This window comes from Gossypium raimondii, chromosome 2 (assembly GCF_025698545.1).
Source record: "Gossypium raimondii isolate GPD5lz chromosome 2, ASM2569854v1, whole genome shotgun sequence".
NCBI lineage: Eukaryota > Viridiplantae > Streptophyta > Magnoliopsida > Malvales > Malvaceae > Gossypium > Gossypium raimondii.
In genome coordinates, this window is record NC_068566.1 from 6,944,705 (window position 1) to 6,969,604 (window position 24,900).

The 24,900-nt window shown below is 31.4% G+C and overlaps 3 protein-coding genes across 3 annotated transcripts; 2 read left to right on the forward strand and 1 right to left on the reverse strand.

The window, feature by feature from the left end:
* The first annotated feature begins 1,697 nt into the window (after positions 1-1,697).
* On the forward strand, positions 1,698-6,003 carry LOC105787898 (WAT1-related protein At5g64700). The gene is made up of 7 exons (XM_012614499.2): positions 1,698-1,883; positions 1,979-2,041; positions 2,138-2,254; positions 4,774-5,029; positions 5,120-5,278; positions 5,373-5,524; positions 5,625-6,003. Exons 1-7 carry the CDS (start codon positions 1,711-1,713, stop codon positions 5,764-5,766), a joined length of 1,062 nt encoding a protein of 353 aa, XP_012469953.1. The 5' UTR covers positions 1,698-1,710; the 3' UTR covers positions 5,767-6,003.
* Positions 6,004-17,838: 11,835 nt separating this feature from the next.
* Positions 17,839-18,819, forward strand: LOC105789796 (agamous-like MADS-box protein AGL82). Its single transcript, XM_012617147.2, has one exon. The coding sequence runs from the start codon at positions 17,839-17,841 to the stop codon at positions 18,817-18,819; it is 981 nt and encodes a 326-aa protein (XP_012472601.1).
* Positions 18,820-19,726: 907 nt separating this feature from the next.
* Positions 19,727-21,612, reverse strand: LOC105787899 (uncharacterized). Its single transcript, XM_012614500.2, has 2 exons — positions 21,250-21,612; positions 19,727-20,350 (listed from the first exon to the last, which is right to left on the reverse strand). The coding sequence occupies exons 1-2, from the start codon at positions 21,484-21,486 to the stop codon at positions 20,087-20,089; spliced, it is 501 nt and encodes a 166-aa protein (XP_012469954.1). The 5' UTR covers positions 21,487-21,612; the 3' UTR covers positions 19,727-20,086.
* Positions 21,613-24,900: the final 3,288 nt, after the last annotated feature.

Sequence of the window (24,900 nt, forward strand, 5' to 3'; positions counted from 1 at the left end):
TTTCAGTTTAATTTATTAATTTAAAGGGTAAACTACCAAAATAGTCACTTTTGTTTACCTCAGGTTACATTTTAGTCACTTATGTTTAAAATGTTATGTTTTAGTCACTTACGTTATCGCGTTGTAACATTTTAGTCACTGAGCTATTTATTGTTGTTAATAGTATAATGGTAAGCTGACATGGCACGTTAAATAATTATTTCAAACAAAAATTTTAGGTTAATTTATACAATCGGTCCCCATGTTTTTTTGTTTTAAGCAATTTAACTTTTTCCTTTTATGTTTTTTAAATTTTTTCTTTATTTTCCATTCTCTTCTGCTTCTCCCTCTATTTTCTCCCTTCTCCATTTCTTTTAACGTAGTTTTTCTATGATTTCCATTTGTTAAAACTAGTCCCTATACTTTTATTTTTTTGAACAATTTAATTTTTTTCGAGTGAGGCAAGCTTATGGACTAGTTTTAACAAATGGAAAACATAGAAAAACTACGTTAAAAGAAATGAAGAAAGGAGGAAAACTGAGGGAGAAGTGGAAGAGAATGGAAAATTAAAAAAATAAAGTTAAAAGAACATAAAAGAAAAAAATTTAAATTGCTCAAAATAAAAAAATATAGGGACCATTGTAGAATTTAACCTAAAATTTTTGGTTGAAATTATGTTTTAACGTGCCACGTCAGCTTATTGTTACACTGTTAATGACAATTAACAGTTCAGTGACTAAAATGTTACAAGACGATAATGTAAGTGACTAAAGTATAACATTTCAAACATAAGTGACTAAATGTAACTAGAGGCAAACAAAAGTGACTATTTTGATAGTTTACCCTAATTTAAAATACTGAATTCCTTTTATTTTGAAGTTTTAAAACTCTTATTTTCTTATTTAATATTAATTCGTTAAGCATAGTTCAGTGCATACTTTTTTAGCACAAATTTCCTCTAATATTAACGATGTTTTTATTAAATTGAGGGCTTTATAAAAACCGGACTATGCTTTATGCATGCAAACCCTCTTGAATCATTCCTTCCACTAATAATCAAAATAATCTTAGCCCCTATTAAAAGTAAAATTTGAGCATCTTGTTTAGTGAAACATAAGAAACTCCAAATAAATATAATCATTTCTACCATTAAATTCCATGTCACTTGTCACATGTTGATCATAAAAAAAAACTAACAGCACTAGTGTTTGAGAGTATTTTGTATAACATTTGACAAATTTATAAGGTACAATTAAACTTAAAAAAGTTTAGGTACCAAATTAAGAAAAAGTGCCAAGTTCAAGTACTAAATTGAGAAAAAAATTTAAATACCAAATTAAGAAAAAATATAAAATTTAAGTATTAAATTGGATCAAATCATGTTTAAGTGCCATCTAATCTTAAAATAATTGAACAGATTAAATTTGAATAAAAAAGAAAAAGAAAAGGTTGGAACCCTATTGATGACATGTCAAGTGTCAAAGAAGCCAATCCTAATATCAATTTTTCATTAATAATAAAGGGGTCCCTTTGGCCTCAAAAAAGGGGCCCTTTCATCTTCACCACACACGTCCCAATAGAAAAGAAAAAGCAAGTTATTTTCAATGGCCAATCCCTCCATTGTCCCATCTCCTCACTCCAACTTACCATTATATAAATCCTCCCTCCTCCAGTGTTGCACTTTCAAACTGCAATACATCTTTCTACCCCCCAAAAAAAAAAAAACAAAGAATGGATAACAAAAAGCCCTATCTTGCTATTATTCTCATTCAATCTATATATGCGGGCATGTTCTTGGTCTCCAAGGCAGCTTTCGATGGTGGCATGAACAATTTCGTCTTCGTTTTCTACAGGCAGGCCGCTGCTACCGTTGTCTTGATCCCTCTTGCCTTGTTTCTTGAATGGTAATTTTAAGCTTCTGCCCTGGTTTTTATGCCAAACTTGAAGACAATATAAATAGAATCATGTTATTAAATTTTGTTTGCTTTGGAATCTAAAGGAAAACAGCGCCTCCACTATCATTCGTGACGTTCAGCAAGATATTTTTGCTGTCTTTATTCGGGTAAGTCAAACATTTAGAAACACTTGGTGAATTAAGATTGCGCAGCCATTACAGTGGAAGAAATCATATAAACTGTTGAGAAATTTTGGATTTCAGGATAACTTTAAGCTTGGATATCAACGGTATAGCCCTAGTTTATACCTCTGCAACTTTAGCTGCTGCTACAACAAATTGTCTGCCTGTCATCACCTTTTTCTTGGCTGTGTTACTTGGGTAAATTATCCCTACTTCTTAATATCTTTCCAATTTTATATGTATATATCTATTTTTTTCTTCTCATTTAGGTTGGGTTTCTGACTTAATGTGACATGAACATTTTTAGTCATGAAATTCATCTTGGAGTTGTATTTTATGTTTAAATTTTAGACTTTGTAAATTAGCTACTTCACAATGTCTTCTTAGAGATTAGTACTTTCATTATTTAATTAACATGAAACACCCATTGAGTAGAAGGTCTTTTAGTAAAAGAGGCATTGGCTAGTTGCAACTTTTTAAAGGAAACGATGTTAGCATGAGACATGGAAATATGTTTCAAGGCTTTTAGATGCTAGAAAGTTTCAGATCTTTGCTGCCAAATTTGCAGAAGAGTAAGAACAAAATGTGACTGGTTCATTAGACCCCAAAGATAAATTCTATCAATAACCTATAATTTTAATTTTTAGGTATCAATAAAAATGTGCCACTTCATTCATTTTCGAACACTATAAAAAATATTATTATACATTCATTTATATCTTATATTCTCTCAAAATTAATTTAAATTTAACTTACTTAAAAATAGATAATTAGAATTTTGAAAACAAAATACAAAAACATTGAAATTTTTCTAGAATTTATTGAAAAAAAATTAAAGTATAAGCATTGAAAATTGGATTTCTCAACTATTTGATTCTCTCTTTTATAATGCTTTCCCTTCCATTTTTATCACCTTGGTAAATTTGGATGAAATATTGATGCCAAAAGCCTTGTACTATTCGCCTTGGAAACTACACATATGAATGTATGGTTTGAGTTAAACCCAGTTTTTATTTCTTTCATAAAATTCTTCCATTGGCGTTCAACTCAGTTTTCTAATTCATCCATGTGTGTAGGTGTAGCTTCCTTGGTTGATGGTATTTAAAGATCATGGGTATCGAATGGTAATAAATGTGTTTCTTTTTAAAATAATTATGTTAAAACTAAACAAAATTAGAAAGGACATTATGAAATATATATGCGAGCCATCTAAAAATAGAAAAAAAAAATATAATTTACCCATTGAATCTGATTCATTAAAAATTACTACAAGGTTGCTTCACGGGGAAGGATGTTGTTGCAAATTATCAGGAAATGGTAGTGTTTTACAAATTTAATCGGTGGGACTGTGATAGGCTTAAGTTGATAATAATTAAAAGGAAAAGTGAGAATATGTTTTAGGGGCAAATCTCCCTTTTTATTACTCCCATGAAGGAATGCAAAGGTTGGAGAATATTTTATTAGTAGTGCTAGTCGCTTGATTTTCTATCCTTTTTATGGCCCTGAAAAAGAAATCCCTTTAATCATAGGAATTTAATATAAGATTTATGTTTAAGTCTGACACCAATTTTATCATAAAATAAAAATATTATTGAAAGGGAAAATGCAACATGGTAAACAATGATAGATTTGTTTATCTTTAATCACATAATACCACCCTAAGTAAAAATATTAAAAATAATGCAATAGTTCTGTTGTCAAATTAAAAATCATAAAGCGGTGTATTTATTATTAGGGTTTGTAAAATATTTTATTTATTATTATTGTGGTATCATAAAATATTAATGACAATAACAAATGTTGAATGTAGCGATAATGCACATTACGTTCTATTCAAATCTAGAGACCAACACTTAAAAATTACAAAAATAAAATATTAATGACTTAAAAATGAACATTGTTCCTATAAATACTTTGACGCAAGCAAACAAGCAAATCATTGGTAAGTTCTTTTTCTTTAGTTTTAAATTTTTGCTTATAGTGGCATATTTTGTATTTTCGTCGTGTTGAGGTAAAATTAATTTCCCAACATAAAAAATAAAAATTTAAAACTGATATTCGACAGTTTTCGCCTTTTTCTTTTTCTGTATCAAGCTGGTATCTGCAAAAAATATTCAAAAAAATGTCCTTAGATGCAATTTGTTTGGGTTTTGGGGGCCAGTTAATGAATGGCTTTCAATCAAAATCGAAAATAGGAACATTGGGTCCCCTGGTGTTGTAGCCGTCAAAGGAAAAAGCCACTATGTATTAAATTCAGAAACATTTTCCAACACGTGCTCATATATATAGATATATACTTGCTCCTTCATTTTAACTCTCTTCACATAAAAGCCTTATATAATATATATTGGTCTTTTTCGTTGATATTTTCTTGAGAATTATGAGTATCAGATTTTGAATAGAATCAAACAACTGAATTTATGGTCTCCATGCAAATACAATTTTGCTTATGGCAGAACCTGAACTGTCCATTATTTCACCATTTATTTGTTGTGTTAAATAACATATGGCTATAATGAAGATCATAGTTGCTATAACATAATGTCAAAAACTGGGTGTCTTCAAACTTAAGGTTTAGTCTAGTTTATTTACACAATCATTGAAGTGATGTGTTTTACGTTTGCAGTTTGAACCCTAACATGTATAATCTTCCTCTTCTTTTTTTTCTACATGCAATTTTAATATTTTATTCAAGTACAATATTTATTGCATGACAGGGTGGAAACGTTGAGACTAAAGACAAGTGCAGGGATAGCAAAACTTATGGGCATATTAAGTTGCTTGGCTGGTGCACTCACCCTTGCCTTTTTCAAGGGTCCCCATTTTAAACTTTTTTGCCTCCATCACCTCTTTCAGCACCACCATGACCAAACACTTGCTACTACCCCAACTTCCTCTGGTCTCACTTGGATTAAAGGTTCTTTCCTCATGTTGCTTTCCAACATCCTTTGGGGCTTATGGCTCGTCCTGCAGGTTCAGATTGTGCCCTACAATAAAAATCTTTACTTTTACATTACCAGAATTGAAAATAAACAAGCTAATTTGGTTTGAAATATTTACCAGGGTCCGGTTTTGAAGACCTACCCTTCGAAGCTTCTCTTTACAGCTCTTCAGTGCTTCTTAAGCACAATTCAGTCATTTGCTATCGCTATTGCTTTGGTAAGAGATCCTTATGAATGGCGACTCGGCTGGAACGTTCGACTCGTTTCTGTAGCTTACTGTGTAAATATCTAATACGTACCCCTACTCTTTTTCATATTATTACACGTAAAAATGTGCGTATTACGTGTATTGATGGTAATATTATTATTGGCAGGGAATTGTGGTGACAGGCGTGACATATTACCTACAAGCATGGGTTATTGAAAAGAAGGGACCAGTGCTCTTGGCCATGTCAACACCATTGAATCTCATCTTCACAATGTTGTGTTCTGCATTTTTCTTATGCCAGTTTATCAGTTTAGGAAGGTGGGTTATTGATTTACATTTGGTTATTAAGTTTAAAAAACCATCTTAACCTTGGGATTTCCATATTGTCTAACCTCAAGTTTTGTTATGGTTTGTCCAGTGTGGTAGGGGGGGTTTTGTTGATTTGTGGGCTATACAGTGTGCTGTGGGGCAAAACCAAAGAGCAGAAACTGCTGAATCAAAATTGTTCATCAGCTGCTGTGGACAAAGAATGCACTGAGCTACCAGTTGTGGCACCCTAAAAACTCCATCCTTATTGCTGATATTAGTAGGGAAACCCTACGTTTTTTTTTGTTTTTGATGTTGTGATTGTCAAGGTTAAATTTGAGCAATTTTTAGCATGAATTTGTTGTACATATATTCGCTAGTGTTAATTTAAGTTAAAGTTTGTATTTGATGTATTGATAATGTTTAAGTTCATACACTATCATATTATCATATATTAATAATACTATAAATTGTTATATTTTTAATAGGAATCATCTTTCGATTTACTTATTGTGTTTAAATTTATATGATGTTGACGCAAATGAAAAACTAAACTTATTTTATCGTCCACCCGAAAGAGAAAAAGAATTTGTATTCTCATACGACATTATTGAGATGAATGGATTCACTTTTCTTGGTTCTTCTAATTACACCTAAATTCAATGACCATAGCAAATAAGTTCTTCAAACTATCTGTACAATTAGAAACATGATATGAATCCCAAGTCGAAACTTAGGGCTTCAACCTATAATGATTGGGTTAAAAGAAATCAAATTAATCTTTATACTATTAATAAAATTCTTATTTAAGATAGTGTCATGTGTGTACCAATTCGATTAGAAAATTATAAAATGATCCTTCATAATTAAAATGAGTAATACTATTTGAGGATATTTTAGTCTTTTCAAATGAAAATATTAACAAAGTATACATAAAAAAATGTTTGAACCTATGCCTATTACATTAATAAAATCTTTAATTTACCACTTAACTAAAATTTTATTTTAATATTTTAAATATTTTAATTTTATTATCTCTATCAATTATATATATTATTAATTAGTTTCAAACCATACGTTTTATTATTTATTATATGTTATTTTAAACACACATTTATGTTTTAAATTTGTAGTTTTCACATTCATACAGGATAAGACTTTTGGTAACAAATAATTTTATAATTTCAATAGCAAAACGAGAATGAAAATTATAATTAAAAATATTAATGTGATAATATTATATATCTTAACATATTATTATGTATCTATTTAAATTAATTAATTATTGTATAGATATTATTTAAACAAATAATTGACCAACAAAATTAAAGTAAAATAATAAAAATAAAATTAGATAAATAAAGAAACTAAATGATTTACTTGCTGTTATAAATAAAAAAATTAGATCTCCATTTGGAGAATTTTTTTCTTCAAAATATTTGAAATTCTACTTCACCGTAATTACAACAGAATCTAAATTAGCCTTAAGTTTTAAGAATCAAAGTTGTTAAGCAAACTAGTGATGTCCACAATATTAAAAAATGGGATAGATCAATGACCTAAACATCAATTTTCTGTTTGTAGTGACTCGTTGTTAAATTTACCATTTGTTACTATAAGTGTAATTATTGATTATAGTTAAAAAAAATTAAACCTTTAAAAAATTGTTATGGAAAATAGTAATTATATTTTATCAATATAATAGTTACTGAAAGTAGTAAGTAGCTAGACTAAATTAGTCGTGCCAAATTTTATTAATTGGCCTTTTAGGTTTTTTTTTTTTTGAAAATTAGAGAAATAAGTTAATTTTAGAGAAAGTGTGTAAAAGCGCGTTTAATTGGGCACACTTTCTGCACAGTTGGCAAGAAATTGCATCCAGATGTGTTTTCACATTCTCTCTCCTCAATCTTTTTTTAAAAATTTTGTTAGGGTTGGGTTTTTTTAGGAATGAGGGTTTAGGGTTTTAGGAGTGAAACCATGAAAGTTTAAAGGTAGATTTGAGGGGCCGGGGATGCGATAACGCGACTTAGAACACATACATTTCATACGTCATATCGGGACTATTATCTCAAAAACCCATCTTGTGGAAGTCAGGTTTCGGGGTGACAGTGTTTGATATGGTCACGGGTCGAAGTCTAAGTGGAGGTCCCAGTAGGCAGTCATGATGTGATCCCGGGTTCAAGTATAATCGGGGGCCAGTTAACGATCGTTATGCGGTCACAAGTTCAAGCTTTTTTTATACCCATAAATGATGCCTTATATATACCATACATAATATTGAGCCATAATTATAAAGGAAAATAAAGGGATTTTTGGTGTAACAAATGTAATTTTTTTCTTTATTTTCAAGCAGCCGGTATCTTTAACCTGTCATTCTTATCCGAAGGCTGGCACCGAGGTGGAAACAAGAGGGCTCTCAAGCGGAGAGCTGATGTTTTGCCAAAATAAAGGTCAAACTTGGGTTGGCGCGACAATGGTTGTAGTTATTAAGGGGTTGTTTAATAACAACAACCGTTGTTGCCCCGAAAGGAGCATCACTTTTACTCTAACGTCACAGTCGTTGCTCGCTTAAGAGTCCTCCTGCCTCCACGGCGGTGTCAACCTTCGGATAAGAATGAAGTTTAAAGATACCATCTGCGTAGAAATAAAGAAAAAAATTACGTCAATTATAGCGGGAAGCCCTATTGTTTTTCCCTATGATTATGTCCTCAACCTCTTAATGGTATTTATAAGGCAACATCTTTGGGTATCTGAAAAGTTTGAGCTCGTGCAACGACCGTCAACTAGCTCTCTCTTTATACTCCAATCAATGACCTCATAATGGCCATTGATCAAGACCTTTACTCAGATTTTCACTCGTGATTGTATAAAGCAAAATCACCCTGGAACCCAACCTTCACAAGATAAGTTTCCTAGTTAATGGTCTCATCTCTACAGGATATGTGACATGTGTTAATCTTCGAGCGATATCACATCACTGATGACTCAAGAATACCTCAAACCGAAAATTTTTAACACTGAAGCGAGAAAGAAAACCAAGAGAGAGAAATTTTGTAAAGTGGAGGGATAGAGGTCAGGAGAGGTTATGAGTTTAGGGATGATGGAGTGTGGAGGGAGAGCCCCCTTTTAATGGCACGAGGGAAGGGTGAGATTTCAAAGGAAAAAATCCCCGTGGTCGATAATATGTTGCAGGACCAATGTTTTCATCGAATATCTTTAAAACGTGCTTCAAATCTTACCTCGGATTCTTAGGATCAGTGTACTTTTTTGGTAGACTTTAGTGGAAATAGAAAGAAAACTTGTTCAGCTGAGAGAGCTTTCTTGCTAACATGGTAGGAAAGCGTGCCCAGCTGAACGAGCTTTCTTTCCATTTCCACTAAAGGTTTGCCAAAAGTTCCCTGACCCCAAGAATCCGGGTAAGATTTGAAGCACTGAATATCCTTTGAAGTACGTGCCTAATGAAATTATTTGATTTGTGAAACGCTTATTTGAGCATCGAAGAGCGTTTCATTATTATTATTCGACAAAAGTGCATCTTATAAAAAGCATTTTGAAGCACGCACACTCTCTCTACTTGTTTTGTTTTTCTATTAAAGTACCGAAATATTCAGAACTTAGACACGCAACAAATTCATATCAAACATTGAAAAGTTTCTCTACAAGTGTTGGTTGCATTTCTTTGGATAACCATTTGAAGACTTTTTTTTGTTCTAAATATCTAATTTTATTTTTTAAATTGAAATGAGTCGACGAGTGAAATCTATCATTTATTACGATAGTCAAATCTATAATACGAAAGTCAAAGTCATATTTGCAGGAGTCCAGTTCGTAGAATTGCCTTTCAATCGTACTATTCAATTACGTGAGCTACAAAATAAAATCATGAAAAAAGTTGAGGGTTTGAGCAGGAGAAGAATTTTGAGCTTTCAATGTAGATATATGCCATCGATGGACTCCTTTAAGTACGAGCTATTAGATGTAAAAGGTCAGCTTGAGCTGGAGGCGATCATATCATTGCATTGCTTAGTGAAAATGTTGTAATGGAGTTATATGTCAAGTTTGTCGAGGCTGATAGAGCTAGTCCATCTTCAACCACTGTTGCAGGTAATGCAGGAACCAAAGCTAAAGCATAAAGTCCTACGACACAGTTGTACGGTGAGTTCATTGGTTTGTTACAAAACTTCTATTATGATGTCCTCGAATATCAATGAGTAGGCATTATTTGATTTTTGGCACCGATTTAAACTTTGGCGGTCACTGTTGGTCGGGATATAAGCATAACCTGAACCTCGACACTAGGGCATGACATTCAGTCAATGCGTTCGATTTCAACTTCGGTGGGTCATTTCCCTAGGGCGAAAGCACTTTTATTGAGGGGCATCAACCTACATTAGTTCGTAATCTGGTGTAAATTTTTTTAGGCATACTGAGTATAAAAGAACTGATGACTTACTCCCTACGATTGGGTCTGGCGAGGATACATCAAACCCTATGGTGGAAGATGACAATGAAGGCGCGGCTGAGGAAGAAGATGCAGCCGAAGAAAAAGGGGTAGTGAATACAGTTGACAGATTAGAGTCAGACCTCGATCCAATTCGCCAATCTAGTTCAGATGGTTTAGAAATAGAACTTTTTTTCTGAACCAAAGCAAGTTCCAACTGAGGTAAAACCTTGCGATTCTGACGATAATGGTTTAGACAATGCTCCGGATCCAGATTTGTAATTTAGGGCATATAAAGCTCCGCCCCGCATGATCAACATTGACCTCTCCGCTGAGGGTGGTTTAGAGTTCTGACATCTACTGCACAAAACACCTAGCTATACAAGCTTCTCATCAGATGTCTAGGTACTAGAAGTTAGCATGGAATACCCCAAAAAATTTGTTTTTCTTGCTGCACTGAGGAAGTATTGCTTTAAGAACAACGTGAACTATCACGTCACAAAATGTCATTCAAAAAAATTCGAGGAAAAGTGTACAATGCACGACAGGAGGCGCAAATGAAAAATCATGACATCTTTTCAGAATAATACGAGCTTGTGGACGATAAAGAAATATTTCGATTTACATATTTATGTTGTAGCAGGTGCGCAATGTGATCATCTGATTTTCTAACATAATGTGAACTGATCGGATTTTTCGCTTTTTTCCAATAATGTAACTTTAACTTGTAATTTTTAGGTGTAAGTTAGTATCATTCGAGGCTAGACTCCGACATGATATTTGACATTATTCTACCTATGGTGAAAGGGAGTCTTAGAATTCTCGTCCTGGTGTTGATTGCCAATATCCGTAGCCAATATGATTACACGTCATCGTACTACAAGGCATGGGTCACAAAACAAAAGGCTATGGATAAGCTGCATCACAGCTGGGACAGTTTGTACAACGATTTATGAAAATGGTGTCAGGTACTGGATCGGTACGTACCAAGTTCCATAATCGATCTGGAAACGCACCTAGCGTACTTTGGCGATCATTTGATTCTTGGGAAAAAAAGTATTCCATCGATTTCTTTGAACCTTCGATCAATACAAGGAAGCTTACCAGTATTGCAAGCATTTGGTGCAAATTGATGACACTTGCCTATAAGGGAGGTATTAGCATTTGTTGTTGATGGTCGTTGCCCAATATGGTAATTGGAGGATTATACCGATGGCGTTTGCAATAACTCCTTCCAAAAACGTATATGATTAGGATTTCTTCCTTGATTGCGCCATTGTGTTTGCTCGCAGCCCGACATATGTGTCATATTCGATAAGGAACTAGAATCCTGTCTGCTATTTAGTGGCATGGTAGCCTTTGGGATTGCACCTACCATAGGTACTGTATAAGGCATGTTGGCTTCAACTACACTTAAAATGGATTTTGAAAAGTGAGCAAGATCAATGCATTGACATGGGCACATAGTTTCCACTTTATCTGTAATCATGCTAAACCATATATCATCGTATATTATTTGTATTCATTGGTATACTTTTCTTGCCAAGGTACGAGCTCATCCAACATCATTTTCATGAGATATTGAATAACTTGTATGCCATCAATAGCGTCGGTGTGGACTACCTCGCCAACATAGCCTTCAAATAGTTAATACAAACGTATGACATGGGTCTACGGTACGGGCACATGACAACGAACTTAGTCGAATGCATCAATTCCGTACTAAAAGACATACTTTCACCTTGCTGCCTTATTTTCAAAGTGGGCAGCGTCATATGCAGGGCAAATAACGGATGGTCACATTTGGTGCGAGTATGTCATGAAAGAAATTAGATGAAATGTAGGAAGAGCGAACACAGTTTATGTAGTGTGTCATTCACGTTGAAACTTGAGATTTCAGGTCATGGAAGACGCTAGGCTCGACCAAGACATGTGAAAGGCATCATATTGTGTTGACCTACTAAAAGGGACTTGTGATTATGGGAGATTCCAGGCACTTTGATTCTTATGCGCAATGTATTTTCTCATGTGTGAATGTACGAATTGAATACACGTATTATATTAACGATGTATACAGACTGGAACACATGCACAATTTATGGAGATCTGAATTCTCACCTGTCCTACATTAGAGTATGTGGCCAATAGTGTCCAACGCCTCGTTCGAGTTAGCCTCGAACATGAACTTGCGTCGCACCCCGAAAGGTCATCCAACTTTCACTCGGATACACACCAATATGGATGTTCGAGAGAGAGAGACAATCAATAGAAGTTACGCAGGTACTGTAGAAACCCAGGGCATACAAAGACAACATGTTTTGTATTGAGAGATACATTGAGGCCTCAACGTCGCTAGCATTCTTTTTTTTTTTTACGATATAAAATTGAGGACAATGCTTTTTTCCTTTTTTTGTGTACACAAAATTTTTTTTAATTTCAATTGTATTTGCCACCTTCTACTTCAAGTACCAATTACAATTTCTCTGACGATTAAACTTTTACCATTTTTACAATTTAGTCCCTATACCTTTATTAATTACTAGTTCGATAAAGGTACCTATCCAAAGTTGCATATTTTATATCAAATATTAAATATGGAAAATTATGCATAATTTATATTAGAATTTAACAAAGAAAAATATGAGTTGCAATAAAAATTTATAAAAAAAATTATTCTTTTGTTATTGGTGTCATTTATATTTACATCACAATAAGTAAATGAAAAATACATTATCGGTGTCGTTAGGCTGAATGTGTGCCACAGGGCGGTGGCTGAATGGTACGCACAGAATTTTTGCATACAACTAGTGGTGTCAGCTCATATTTTTAATCGTGGTCATTGTCCTTATCTTCTTCGTTTTCACCTCCACCCTTCTACTCATCATCTACACTGTCGTTTTCATCTTCATCTCTACCATCGGCTTCATCTTTTTCTTTGTCACCTTCCTCTATGCTTGAGTGCAGTGCCGTCTTAGCCTCCCATCATGTGTCCTTTATTCCACGAAAAGCTGTTGCGTCGATGACCCACTTTGATAAAACAATGACGCGATGGGTGTTTGTGACACTATCGACAAATAACCATATGTCGTCGCAAAACCCAGATACGTCGGCATTGATATGAGCTTCGGTATTGGCATTGATGACGACATCGATGTCACTATCAGTGTAGGTACATGTGTCAGCATCGACATTGACATAGAGGAGTAGAATGTTGGGGGCGGAGGTACCTCGAAAAACGTACATGTGGCGAGTGTAGATGCAGGATGCTGTGGTGGTGCATAGTGTGGTGCTTGTGAAAAAAAACAACGGGGTTACAAATAAGTAGAGTGAATTGACCAAGATGTGGTGTAGACACAGGAGGCGTTTGTTAGGTTGGAGCCGGGGATGAACCCATCGCAGCACCTCCTCCGAACCTACGTTGTTGAGCCAATTGTCGTGACCTCTTCTAGTGAAATTGCCTACTCCTTACCTCCATCGACAACAAATGTGACTTGCCAGCGACTTTGAACCAAGGCATGTACTCCAAACAAGCCGTTGTGTCTGATGAGAAAAATAATTTGCGGATGGGTAAAAATTTCATCCTACGATCCCAAATGGCGATGTACTCTTAGTGGTAATCTCACCAATTTTCATTGGTCTTCCCCTGCAAATCTAGCTTGTGCAGTGCTTCCATGTCTCGCGATGACAACGAAATTTTTTGCCTCTGCCGAAATTGTTGCATCGCTTGATCCAGTTCGTGCATCTCCACCGTCGTGTACACTATCAATGACAACTTCGCATCCTATATACTCTGAATGGCCAAAAATTCTAGAGGGACGCATTCTATGATATTCGGATCGGTTATGACATCCATTCTAACCGCAATGCACAATTGTAAATTAGAGAAATAAACCGTTTTTCTTTTTGAATACGGTCAATTTATTAGGAATATTAATGCATTATTTGTCTAAACCTTACCATCAAAATTTTATGAAAATTAACAAATAAATTACTTACAAATTATCTAAACTTATTTACATTAAAAATTAATAATAAATAATTTCAATAATTGCAAATATATATTTTCAATAAAACCAACTTTTAACTTTTAAAAAAATTGTAAACGCTTCATGTAAATTTTCTTCAAAATTAGGGTCAATTATGAAATAATTATATTTTAATATTTTATAAGTGAAAAAATAATCATATATATGCATTAGTAATATTTTTATGTGGGGCATCTAAGAATTTACCATTTGCCACTATAAACATATAACATGTATAATTATTTATAATATTAAAAATAATTTTATGATTTAGAATCAATGAATTTAATGATCCAAAATCACCATAATAGTATCCAACAACTTAACCGTGCATTAATTATCACATAAACATATCTTTTTATAATTTCATAAATTTACCATAATATCATTATATAATTTTGTTATAAAAATAATATATTTGATATAAAAATTGATTACGAAAATTAAAAAAATCGAAATTAAATTAAAATTTCTATTAATTAAAATCTTAAATAGAAACTATAGAAGTTGTAGAGTTATTATTTAAGGAAACATTTTATAATATATTGTTAAAACAAAATATTCATCATTTAAACCTTTAAAAATACAACTTAATATTATAATTTCATCCATTATATAAAAATAAAAGATTTACTATTAAAACCTTTAAAATAAAATATTCATTATATAAAAATTTGCAATTAGAAATGGAAACTCATCATGTAACAACTAATGATACAATAATTAATTTTAAAATCCATTATATTTTGGCATACAATAGAAGCATTTTGACTAAATATAATATCTTTAAAGTTGTATTTTGATAATAGTAGTGGATATTGCAATTTTGATTGTATTATTTCTTTATAAAAGGGTACTTAAACGGAAACTATATAATTATTACCATAATTACACCTCACACATGCAACTAAAGAATATAAAATTAAGATTACAACCTACCAAATATATTTCAACTTCATTATATTGTTAGAATATAAATTAAAATTTTAATAAATTCAGAATTGGTATGGGCATCATACGAATGCATTAAAGCGCATTATCTTATTATTTATGAGTTAGGAAGGGACTATAAATATTTGCAAACTACTTCAATTTTCCTTTTAAAATGTATAGGTTTAGGGATTTATGATAACCATAACAAAAAGACTTCATATTTGTATATTTAACTTTTATATGCTGAAAGAAAAATAATAGATGTGTTAATTTCATTTTACATCTCTCAATATTTTTAATTTAATTGATTTAGTCATTATTTGCATAATTTCCTTTGGATTAAGCTCCTATACTTTAATCTTGACATAATTTTACTCTCCTACTTTTACAATGTCATTATTGATTCCAAATAACTATTCTATTTAAAATAATTACATGTAGCTTTTCTTAATTTATCAATTTAAAATAATATAAATTATTGAAAATTTAAATAAACATGCTTTATTAAATAAACATGCGCATGGCTATATAAACTAGTGCCTAATATGATATTGATGTAAATTTCTTCTATTCTTTTAAACATAAGAATTAAAGTGAAATAATAAAAAGCAAAACCAGATAATTAAAGAAAATAAATCCTTTAAATAGTGTTAATAAAATAAAAAATTGAAAAATAATAAAAAGAAAATCGTATTTCGAGGATTTTTGTCTTCCAAATGTAAGGTTTGTATCTCACGTTTAGCATTTTTTATTAATCATATGTTGAATTATTTGTTTTAAATTAATTTAATTTTTATTTAATTTTCACATAGTTATATTATACATGTGGATTTGACGATTTAAAAAAATAAATTACGTGTCAAATTTTTATTAATTGATTTAATAACTCACTAACCATGTTAACACAAGTACCCATAATAAATCACATATTTATAGTTTAAGTATCACTTTGGATATTTTATGAAAGTAAAATGAGGATGGAACATGTTACCAAATAAAATATGTATAAAAATGTTATTATATCTATTTAAATATTTAAATTAATTAACTAATTATTGTATGAATTATTTGTTATATTAATCAAATAATTAAATATAAAACAATGAAAACAAAATGAGATCATTAATGAAAATAAATAATTAAAATGCTGATATAAATAAATAAAATTTAGAAAAAAGGATAGAAAGCAAAATGGTAATTTCAGTTGTCAATTTTTTGGTGTATTTAACAAGTGTTGAATGAAAATTGTTTGTCAAAGTGGTGTAGACGAAGAATGCATCGAGTTAACAGTTATTGTCAGATGAAGGGGAGGAGAAGAGGGGTATGAAAATGCCTCATTTTCGACCTCTTCTCTTCCATTTGATTTTGTCATTTCTCATGGCTAAATTTGCTAATTTTTAACATGAACCCTTTGTAGATATTTTTGCTAAGAATAATTTATATTAGGATGATCCTAAAATTTAAGGTTTTTAGGCACTAATAAAATCTTATCACATCATCAAATTTTAAAGACATGAAATTATTAATATACATACATCTATAGATAAATTATTTTTGGATCATTCTCACCACAAAATTCGTTGTCCCTTTCCAATTCTTTAATTTCATGTCATTGACAAATAATTTTTGGTAATTTTTACCCTGAATCCAAAACCTAAAACTTGAATCCCGAACCCTTAAACACTGAATCCAAACTCATAACTCATAACTCCGAACCCTTGAACTTTAAACTCAAACCCTTGAACCCCGAACCCTAAACCTTAAATCCCAAACCCAAACCCTGAACCTTGAGGTTCGGGGTTTAAGGTTCAAGGTTCGAGTTCAAAGTTCGGGGGTAAAATAATTACTAAAATTATGTGTCAATGGCATGGAAAAAATTGCACAAAAATTATTAATTTTTTTAAAAATGTTAGTTGCATAAAAATAAAAAAAATATTAACTTATGGGAAAAGAACAAAATGATTAAAATTTGTAAACGAAGAAAAGATATTTGTTTATAATTTTAAAATTAATTATTTAAAGCAATTTAATTAAAGTTAAATTAAGTTAGAAAAATATTAGATATAGATGAGTATATAGTAATATTTTATTATCTTTAAAATTTGATGGCGTGACACTATTTTATTGATGCCTACAAACAATTCTTTTTATAATCATATTAATATAACTTATTTCCCTAATTTAATGATTACTGTTTGTATTAATTACATGGATAATGTAGGTTCACATAATTAATATATTAATAATATTTTAAAATATATAAGTATTACGTTACTATTATTATATGTATTAACATAGGTATAAAAATATTATAATTATAATTCTCATTTTACTATTAAAATTGAAGATATTAATGTAACAATGTATAGTATTACTTTGTAATTATGACAAAATCATCGTGGACAATGACAATAACATGGGATACTTTTTAAAAGGTAAACAATTATCATAAAATGTACAAAATCCCAATCAACTTTTAATATGGATAATTTCCATGTTAACAATTTAATCTTTTAATTGTCTAAAAATCGGAAAATTTAAGACTTGAAATCACTACAATTATTCTAGATATGGTAAGTAACAAAAATCATAATCTTCAATTTATATTCATAATTATAATCAGAGAATTAATTTCTCGTCTATAAAATCTTAAAAGAATTCCATGATGTTTCTTTCTAAACAAAATATAATCTCAAGAAACCATTGAAGAGAGGTAAACTTCTTATGCTTCTTTTTCTAATTAAGAAATCGTTTGATAGCTACTCATATAACCCATTTGCCTTTATTCTTCTTCTTTTCTTTTGTGCTTTTAATGGTTAATTTCAATATTTTTCTTTGTTATATGTGGAGAGAAATAAGAGTTGTCTAAATATTTTTTTTAATGATTTGATGTTGTATTTCTTTTTGGTTTTCAGAGAATTTTAGAAATGGGTCGTGGAAAATTGAACATGAAGTTCATTATGAAAGACAAAGTGCGTATTTTAACATACGAAAAGCGCAAAAAGGGACTAATAAAAAAGGCCCAAGAATTCTCGATTCTTTGCGGTGTTGAAACGTGTGTAATTCTTTATGCACCCAAATCGAAAGAAACCCCTGCGAAGCTCGAGATTTGGCCCCCGGACCATGCTAAAGTGATGCATGTCATCGACAAATACAAAGGGAAGCCATTGCACGTACGCGAAAGGAAATGCTTTAACGTTCTTGATTTCTATGCAATACGTCGGAAGAAGCTCGATGACGAGATTTGCAAACTGCGGAAAGCTAATACAGAAGCCAAGTTTTCCGTATGGGATGATCGTATCAATAGCTTCTCGGTTAATCAACTTTCGGCCCTTCTCTCTAGGTTGGACTCCAACTTAGAATCCGCACGGACGATGATTAAGATGATAAAGGGAAAGCATCAATCTTTAATCGAAGATTCAACTGAAAACCAGCTGAACCAACCAAGCCTTGATCTTTATAATCAAGCTCAACTCTCCTTGTTTCAAAGGGCCTCGGACATGGAAATCACAAAGCAGCAACAACCCATGTTTACTGTGAGTTCTTCTTGTCAACCTTTTAGCTCCAATGAGCCTCTTCAATGGCAGTCTGTCAATATGAATCCTATTGATACCTCAATGGCAATGGTGTCCACAAATGGTACTTTAGGCTTCACTCAAGCGGATGGAGAGTGTAGTAGCAGCACAACTTATAGTTCACTAACACCACAAACATGTTATGACCCAACAACTTCAATGGTGGGCAATGTAGTGTTGAGTAACTCTTGGGGAGTCCCAGTTTGCTTTTATGGTCAGTTAATGCCGCCAATGACACCATTTGCGTCCCCTACGATGTTGAGCTTTCCTTCTCAAGCTGGCGAGCTTTATCGTAATGTCGGTGATCGAGTTAGATCAATCAATAAGAAATAGAAGTTTTAGAAAAAGTTTAATTATAATTGGAATTGGATTATGATTTAGTTTGGTTGTACCTAAGATTGTTGCTTGATTTAGGGTTTACACTTTAATTTTATTTAGTTATGTTTTAAAATTTATATTTTTCCATTCTTTGATTGGTTGAGCATATAAATATTTATTTAGTTATGTTTTAAAATTTTATATTTTCCATTCTTTAATTGGTTGAGCATATAAATCTTTACGAGGACACGATTTTATATGAGGACACAATTAAATATGAATTTATATATGGACACTAAATCAAATATAGATTAAATGTGATATCTCATTTATTAATAAATAAGCAGGAATGTTTGAATGAGAGATTTGGGGATGAAAGATTCTTTTATTTAATTTACTTATTTAATGAAAACTGAGATTTGAGTTTTATTTATTTTCTTATTTCAACTTAATCCTAATTAAAAAGACTTTACATTTTAAAATGCTTTAATTCCAATTTTATTTTTAGTTTATTATCCAAATGCACTGTTAAACACATAAAATTTATATACTTTGACCTATTAAACAGGTTTTTCCATCATGTTGAAGCTTTTTACAGAAATTAATAATTTAATCTTTTTCTTTAATTTCATAAAAAATAGTTTTCATATTTTGTGAAAATTGAAAATTAGTTAAATTATAAAAAATATATAAATTATTAAATTTAGTCGATTCTTTTGCATGTAAATTACAAAACTGTTAGATTTTCATAGGGTAAGGTACCAATTTTTTTTTCTCAGCTTTGGAATAATTGTAAGAAGAAGAAAGGGACAAATCCAACAGCTTGGCACTTCCTCGGTACCCTCCAAACTCATTCTTTGTAAAATAACAGCACATAATTTCTTATTTTCCAGTAACCAGAAAAAGCAATGGCAAAGAAAAATTCTACAAAGAAATGAACACCCACATTCTCTTACAAACAATTACAAGCCAACTTGTGGAAGCCAAACATCAAAACTCTTAAAACAGGGTTCTGCTGCATGAACTGAATCATTGAACATATTTTCAATCTAAGGATCCCATATGAACAAGTAGGATAATGATATCCAAAAACAATTTCTTAGGAACGATAATAAATGTTTCAAGAACAACAAAATACAAAGTTCACCCAAAAGATGTCCATAAACCAAGTGAATTACTTGGTTCTACGACAAACATATACAGCAGCTTTCCCTCCTAGTAGTAGGATTTTTCATTTCTTCCAATTATATCACACACCTAATTCAACATTACTGCTCATACTTCAGTTTGCTACTAGCATCTCGCCTTTCTTTTCGCCGGCTGACGTTTCTTTGCTTTGTGTCTCCGGCACATTCACAACTGCTGCTGCTGCTGCTACTGCCTTGGGCACTGCTTGAGCTGATTCTATGTTCCCGGAAGGAATAGACACGGGCTCCAACGACTCTTGTTTAGCTATTTCCGAAGATTCTTGGAGCGCTGACTCCGGTGTATCGTTTTTCATTGGCTCTGATGGTGTGGTATCACTCTCAGCTGTCCCCTTTTCTTTCTGTAAAAGGATAACAGTTAAGCTAATAAAACAAACCTCCCACACTTGCTTTAGTCTATCAAACAAATATCATTGGAGTAGATCTATAGGTATATGTATCAAGGAGCCTTTTGTAGTGGATAAATGAACCATTGGGGAAAGTTGAGTCCACAGTGCAACATTATTGATAAAACAAACAAACATAAGAATGCAGATTGATGAAGCTTTACAGATAAGGATGTCTAGAAAAGTATTCCACATACATTCCAAAATGTTTGAAATCATAAAGCACCCTATAACATCATCAATGAGTTAAGTTGCAGAAGATTATTCAAATGAACAGAACAAACCGGTACGGAAAGTACTCAAAGGGCCAGTTTGTTCGCCTAAATCCACTAGTTTGATGCATTATATGGTGCCCACCATCAAATTATATATCTTGGATCAGAACCACAATATATTTATCACCATCAGTTTATGTACTATTGAGGAAATTTCCTTTTGATATATCTACATATATGTTATAATCTCATGCTTTGTAGCTTGATAGACAATACCAACCATATGAGGAATTATTCAATCTACTTTTTGAATCTTTGCTTTGCTTTCACTTTCTTGCCAACCAAACAGTAGAAAAACCAGTTATAATTCAAAGAAAAAAGTGAAGAAAAAGATGCTCTTCAACAACCAGCATAATGAAAAGACAGATATATGACCGTATTCAAATGAAAGATTCCATCATCCCTGCTTTAACGGAAATCACATCAACCACTAAAGCAAAAGATCTAGAACACCATTCATCAAATTTAGTAATAAACACAGTTCCATTCACATCTAAAACGAATACAATTTAAACCCTTTCTTCAATTTACAGTACACATGCATTATGCAGTACCAGTTATAGGATTAGAAACTGATACCTCTTGGAACAAGTTACTAAGAGATCGTCTCTTGTTTGATTGATCATCAATGGCATCATCATCGATAACATCTTTGTCCTTAGCAACCTCATTAGCTTCCACCTTCTTTTCACCATCAGCAGCAACAACAAGAGCAGCCTCCTTTGGTTCGGGAACCGCCTCTTTCGACGGTGCTGGAGCAGGGATCTCGGGTTCGTCACCCTTCAAAACCTTGGGCTTGGTAGCACAACCACCCATGTTTGCTCAGCTTTCAATATTGTTTTGATCAACTGTTTTAGGTAAGATTGAACAAAAAGAGAAGATATAGGAGATTTATAGGGGAAAAGGAAGAAAACTTGGGTTTTTTTTTTTTTTAAAAAGGCTTGATTGGCTTCAGACAAATGTTGTACTCTGCGTTAAAACAAGAGCAATCCCAAGAGACAAAAAATAAGACAAAACGACAACTAAAAAACATACTGAAACATTTTATTAACGGTCCCCAATAAATTAATAAATTGTTTCCATTGTTATTATAATAATAATTATAATTATTCATAATAATCATAATAATAACAGTTGTCTCAAGCTGTACAGCTTTTCACAACCCTAATTTGTTGAAATCTCAAAAGAGAAAAAAGAAACCATTGAGTTTGGGTGAAGTAATTGATGAACATGAGTCGGCTATGATTTTATTTTCCTGGTTTTGGAAAGTGTATTTTTTAAATTAATCATCCATGAATGGGTGGTAAAAAGAACAGAGCAGGGGACCATGGTATGCATGGAAATGGGTTGTAAAAAGCTTCAGGTGGGGACTTATATTTTCTGTCAAGTATTTTTACATGTTTATGTTATTGCATGTATTATGCATATATGTTGGAGTTAGGTTCCCCCTGTTTTACAAACTTATTTAACACATAGCAAAATTTTATTCCATCAAGACAAGGCCATAATCGTGATTCCATAAATGGGAGGTCACATTATATATTATTATTAAAACGAAATGAAAGAAGCAGAGAGGGAGGCAGAATCTGACGAGAGTTTGCAGGGCGGAATATGCCGAAATTAGGTCCCTTAAATTATTCAAAGGGTTTTTATTATTATTAAAACATTCAAAGGATATTAATTGTAGAGAATTAGGTAATAACTAAAAACGAAGATGTGGTGTGCTTATAATCGCATCGTGTTGCCCATCAGACTTCCACTTCCCCATATAATCTATAATATATTTTTTATCATTATACCTGTTTTCCATCACAACCCTAAATCTCATACCTCAGAAGGAAGAGTTTGTTGTAATGAAGAGAAAAGGGTTTGACCCATGTTGGAGGTTTGGAGCTATGCCTCAAAGTTGTATAACGTAATTTTAGACATGGCAAGCACTAAAAAGAAAGATTAATTATACTGATTTTGCTAAATTGTGGTCGGATTTTAAATTAATTTTAAAACTTTAGAATTTTAATTTGAATTGTAAAAGTATAAATATCATATTTATTACACTAATTTATCAGTTTAGATGTTAAATGTTAATTCAAATCTAATATTATACGCATTTAACATGTTTCAATACTTATTGTCATGATAATCTAGGTTTGATGTATTAATTTTTTTTTAAAATTTGTATACATGTGCTTAAATATACTTCATACGATACCCAAGTTAGAATTTAACGTCTAAAGAAAATTTAAACTACTAAAAGACTTTAATTAATTTGATACAGATATTTTGAGAATATAAAATCATAATTTATAACCACTCAATAAGCTCCAATGCGAAACTGTAATGTAATGCAATGCAAGCACCGATTTTCATTTCCAATAGCTGATTGTAGCACACATTTTGTTGTTTACATAACAGGCCAAAAGCACCAGAATTGGACCACTAGATTGTTAAAACAGACTACTCTTTGCCTCCCCAATTCGACCAATGCCTACCAAAACACCTTTTTATTTAAAACACTTACAATGCTACTTTTCTAATATTTTTGAGTGAAGTTAAGAATGTTACTCCCAATGATAAGGGATAACCTCAAGGTGTTCTTGTCTAAAGACTTATACCAGGGGCTGCTATTTGCAAAAATGGGAAATAACTAAAAGGAACAATTATAACCTATCTAACTTATTTCGGATAAGAAATAAGAATTGTCGAGGGACCGAATTCGATATTAATATAAGTTTTACTTTAAAAATGTAAGTATAAATCTTTTATCAGTGATTCAATCGATTTATAATTCATAATTTAATAATTTTTAAAATGGATACAGAGAGGTTAAAATTTCTTCAAAGTTGCTTTATAGGTATGTCTAGGTCTGAAAGAAATTTAAGAAGGAAAACAAATAAAATTAACTATCACTATTTAACCATAATTTTGCTCTAAATACTTTATTTTTCCTCTTACCAACCGGGGAAGCATTTGATTTAATTTATTTTTGGCTTAACGTTTATATGTTTTATAAAATGGTGTTAATTGTATTTTTGAGTTTTTTAGTTATCAATCTTTTTTTAACAGATTTTATGAAAGTACCGTTAAAAAGTTAGCGGGATGATGTGGAATTTCAGTATGCGGAATATTTTAATGAGATGTAATTTATTACTTAAATAATCTAATAAAATAATTACATATGAAAAATAATAAAATAAATAAATAATTCATGAAGTTAAAAAATAAATCTTAATTTAAAGAAAATAAACATAATTACCTAAAAAAATGTGAGGTTTAAAAAATATATTTAATAAATCAAACCGAAAATACGTTTAAAATTCTTTGTAGGAAAAGCCAAAAGCCCAATGGCGAAGCCATGTTGAGGCCCAGAGGGGGCATGTTTAAAATTTTTCAATTTAGTCATTTGTAAATTTACACTATGGCCTCTCAAAAATATAAGTAGGCTCTTCAATGTTTAAGATTTTTGCAATTTTCCCCTCTATATATATATTATAGCCCTCCAAAAAATATAAGTAAGCTCTTCCAATATTTTTATAGGATTAAAAATAATATTAAAAAATTATTCTTAATAAAAACAAAGAGATAATCTTCTTGAAGAAGCTAAATTACTCATGATGACTTTTGAATGATATTTTGTTAAATAATAAATTAATATTTATTTAATAGTTTACTTAACATAATAATATTTTATAAGTAATATAATATATATATTTATATAAAGAAAAGAAAAGATGAAGAGGCTTTTATCATCTTTCTTCTTCATATTAGTGCTTAAAAGAAAAGAAAAGAAAATATTATTTATCATTTTTCTCCAAATTTGAAGTATAAAGTATGTTCTTCTTCAAACTTTTCATAGATTTTGAATATTTGAAACTTGTTTTACATATATGTACCAATAGTTTTTTGTTTGTTTGTTTGTTTGTTTGTTTTATCAAGTATATTAAAAGTTTCCATTAAAGGACATTGATGGAACTTGGAAGCTTATAAAATTAAGTGAAATGTGTACATTTTTGGATGGAATATGATTAGGAGACAGATTCTAACTTGTTAAAAGTGTAAAAATGAAACAAAAATAGTTAGATAATGTTATAGTAAGTTTCGGCCAAAGTGAAAAGGAGGAAGAAAACTTTGGTCACTTTGTTTAAAATTATGTCAAATGTTAACTTGTGAAATAGTGAGCATTCCTGTGAAAACAGAATAAAAAATAGTTAATCGAGTCAAATGATAGCTATT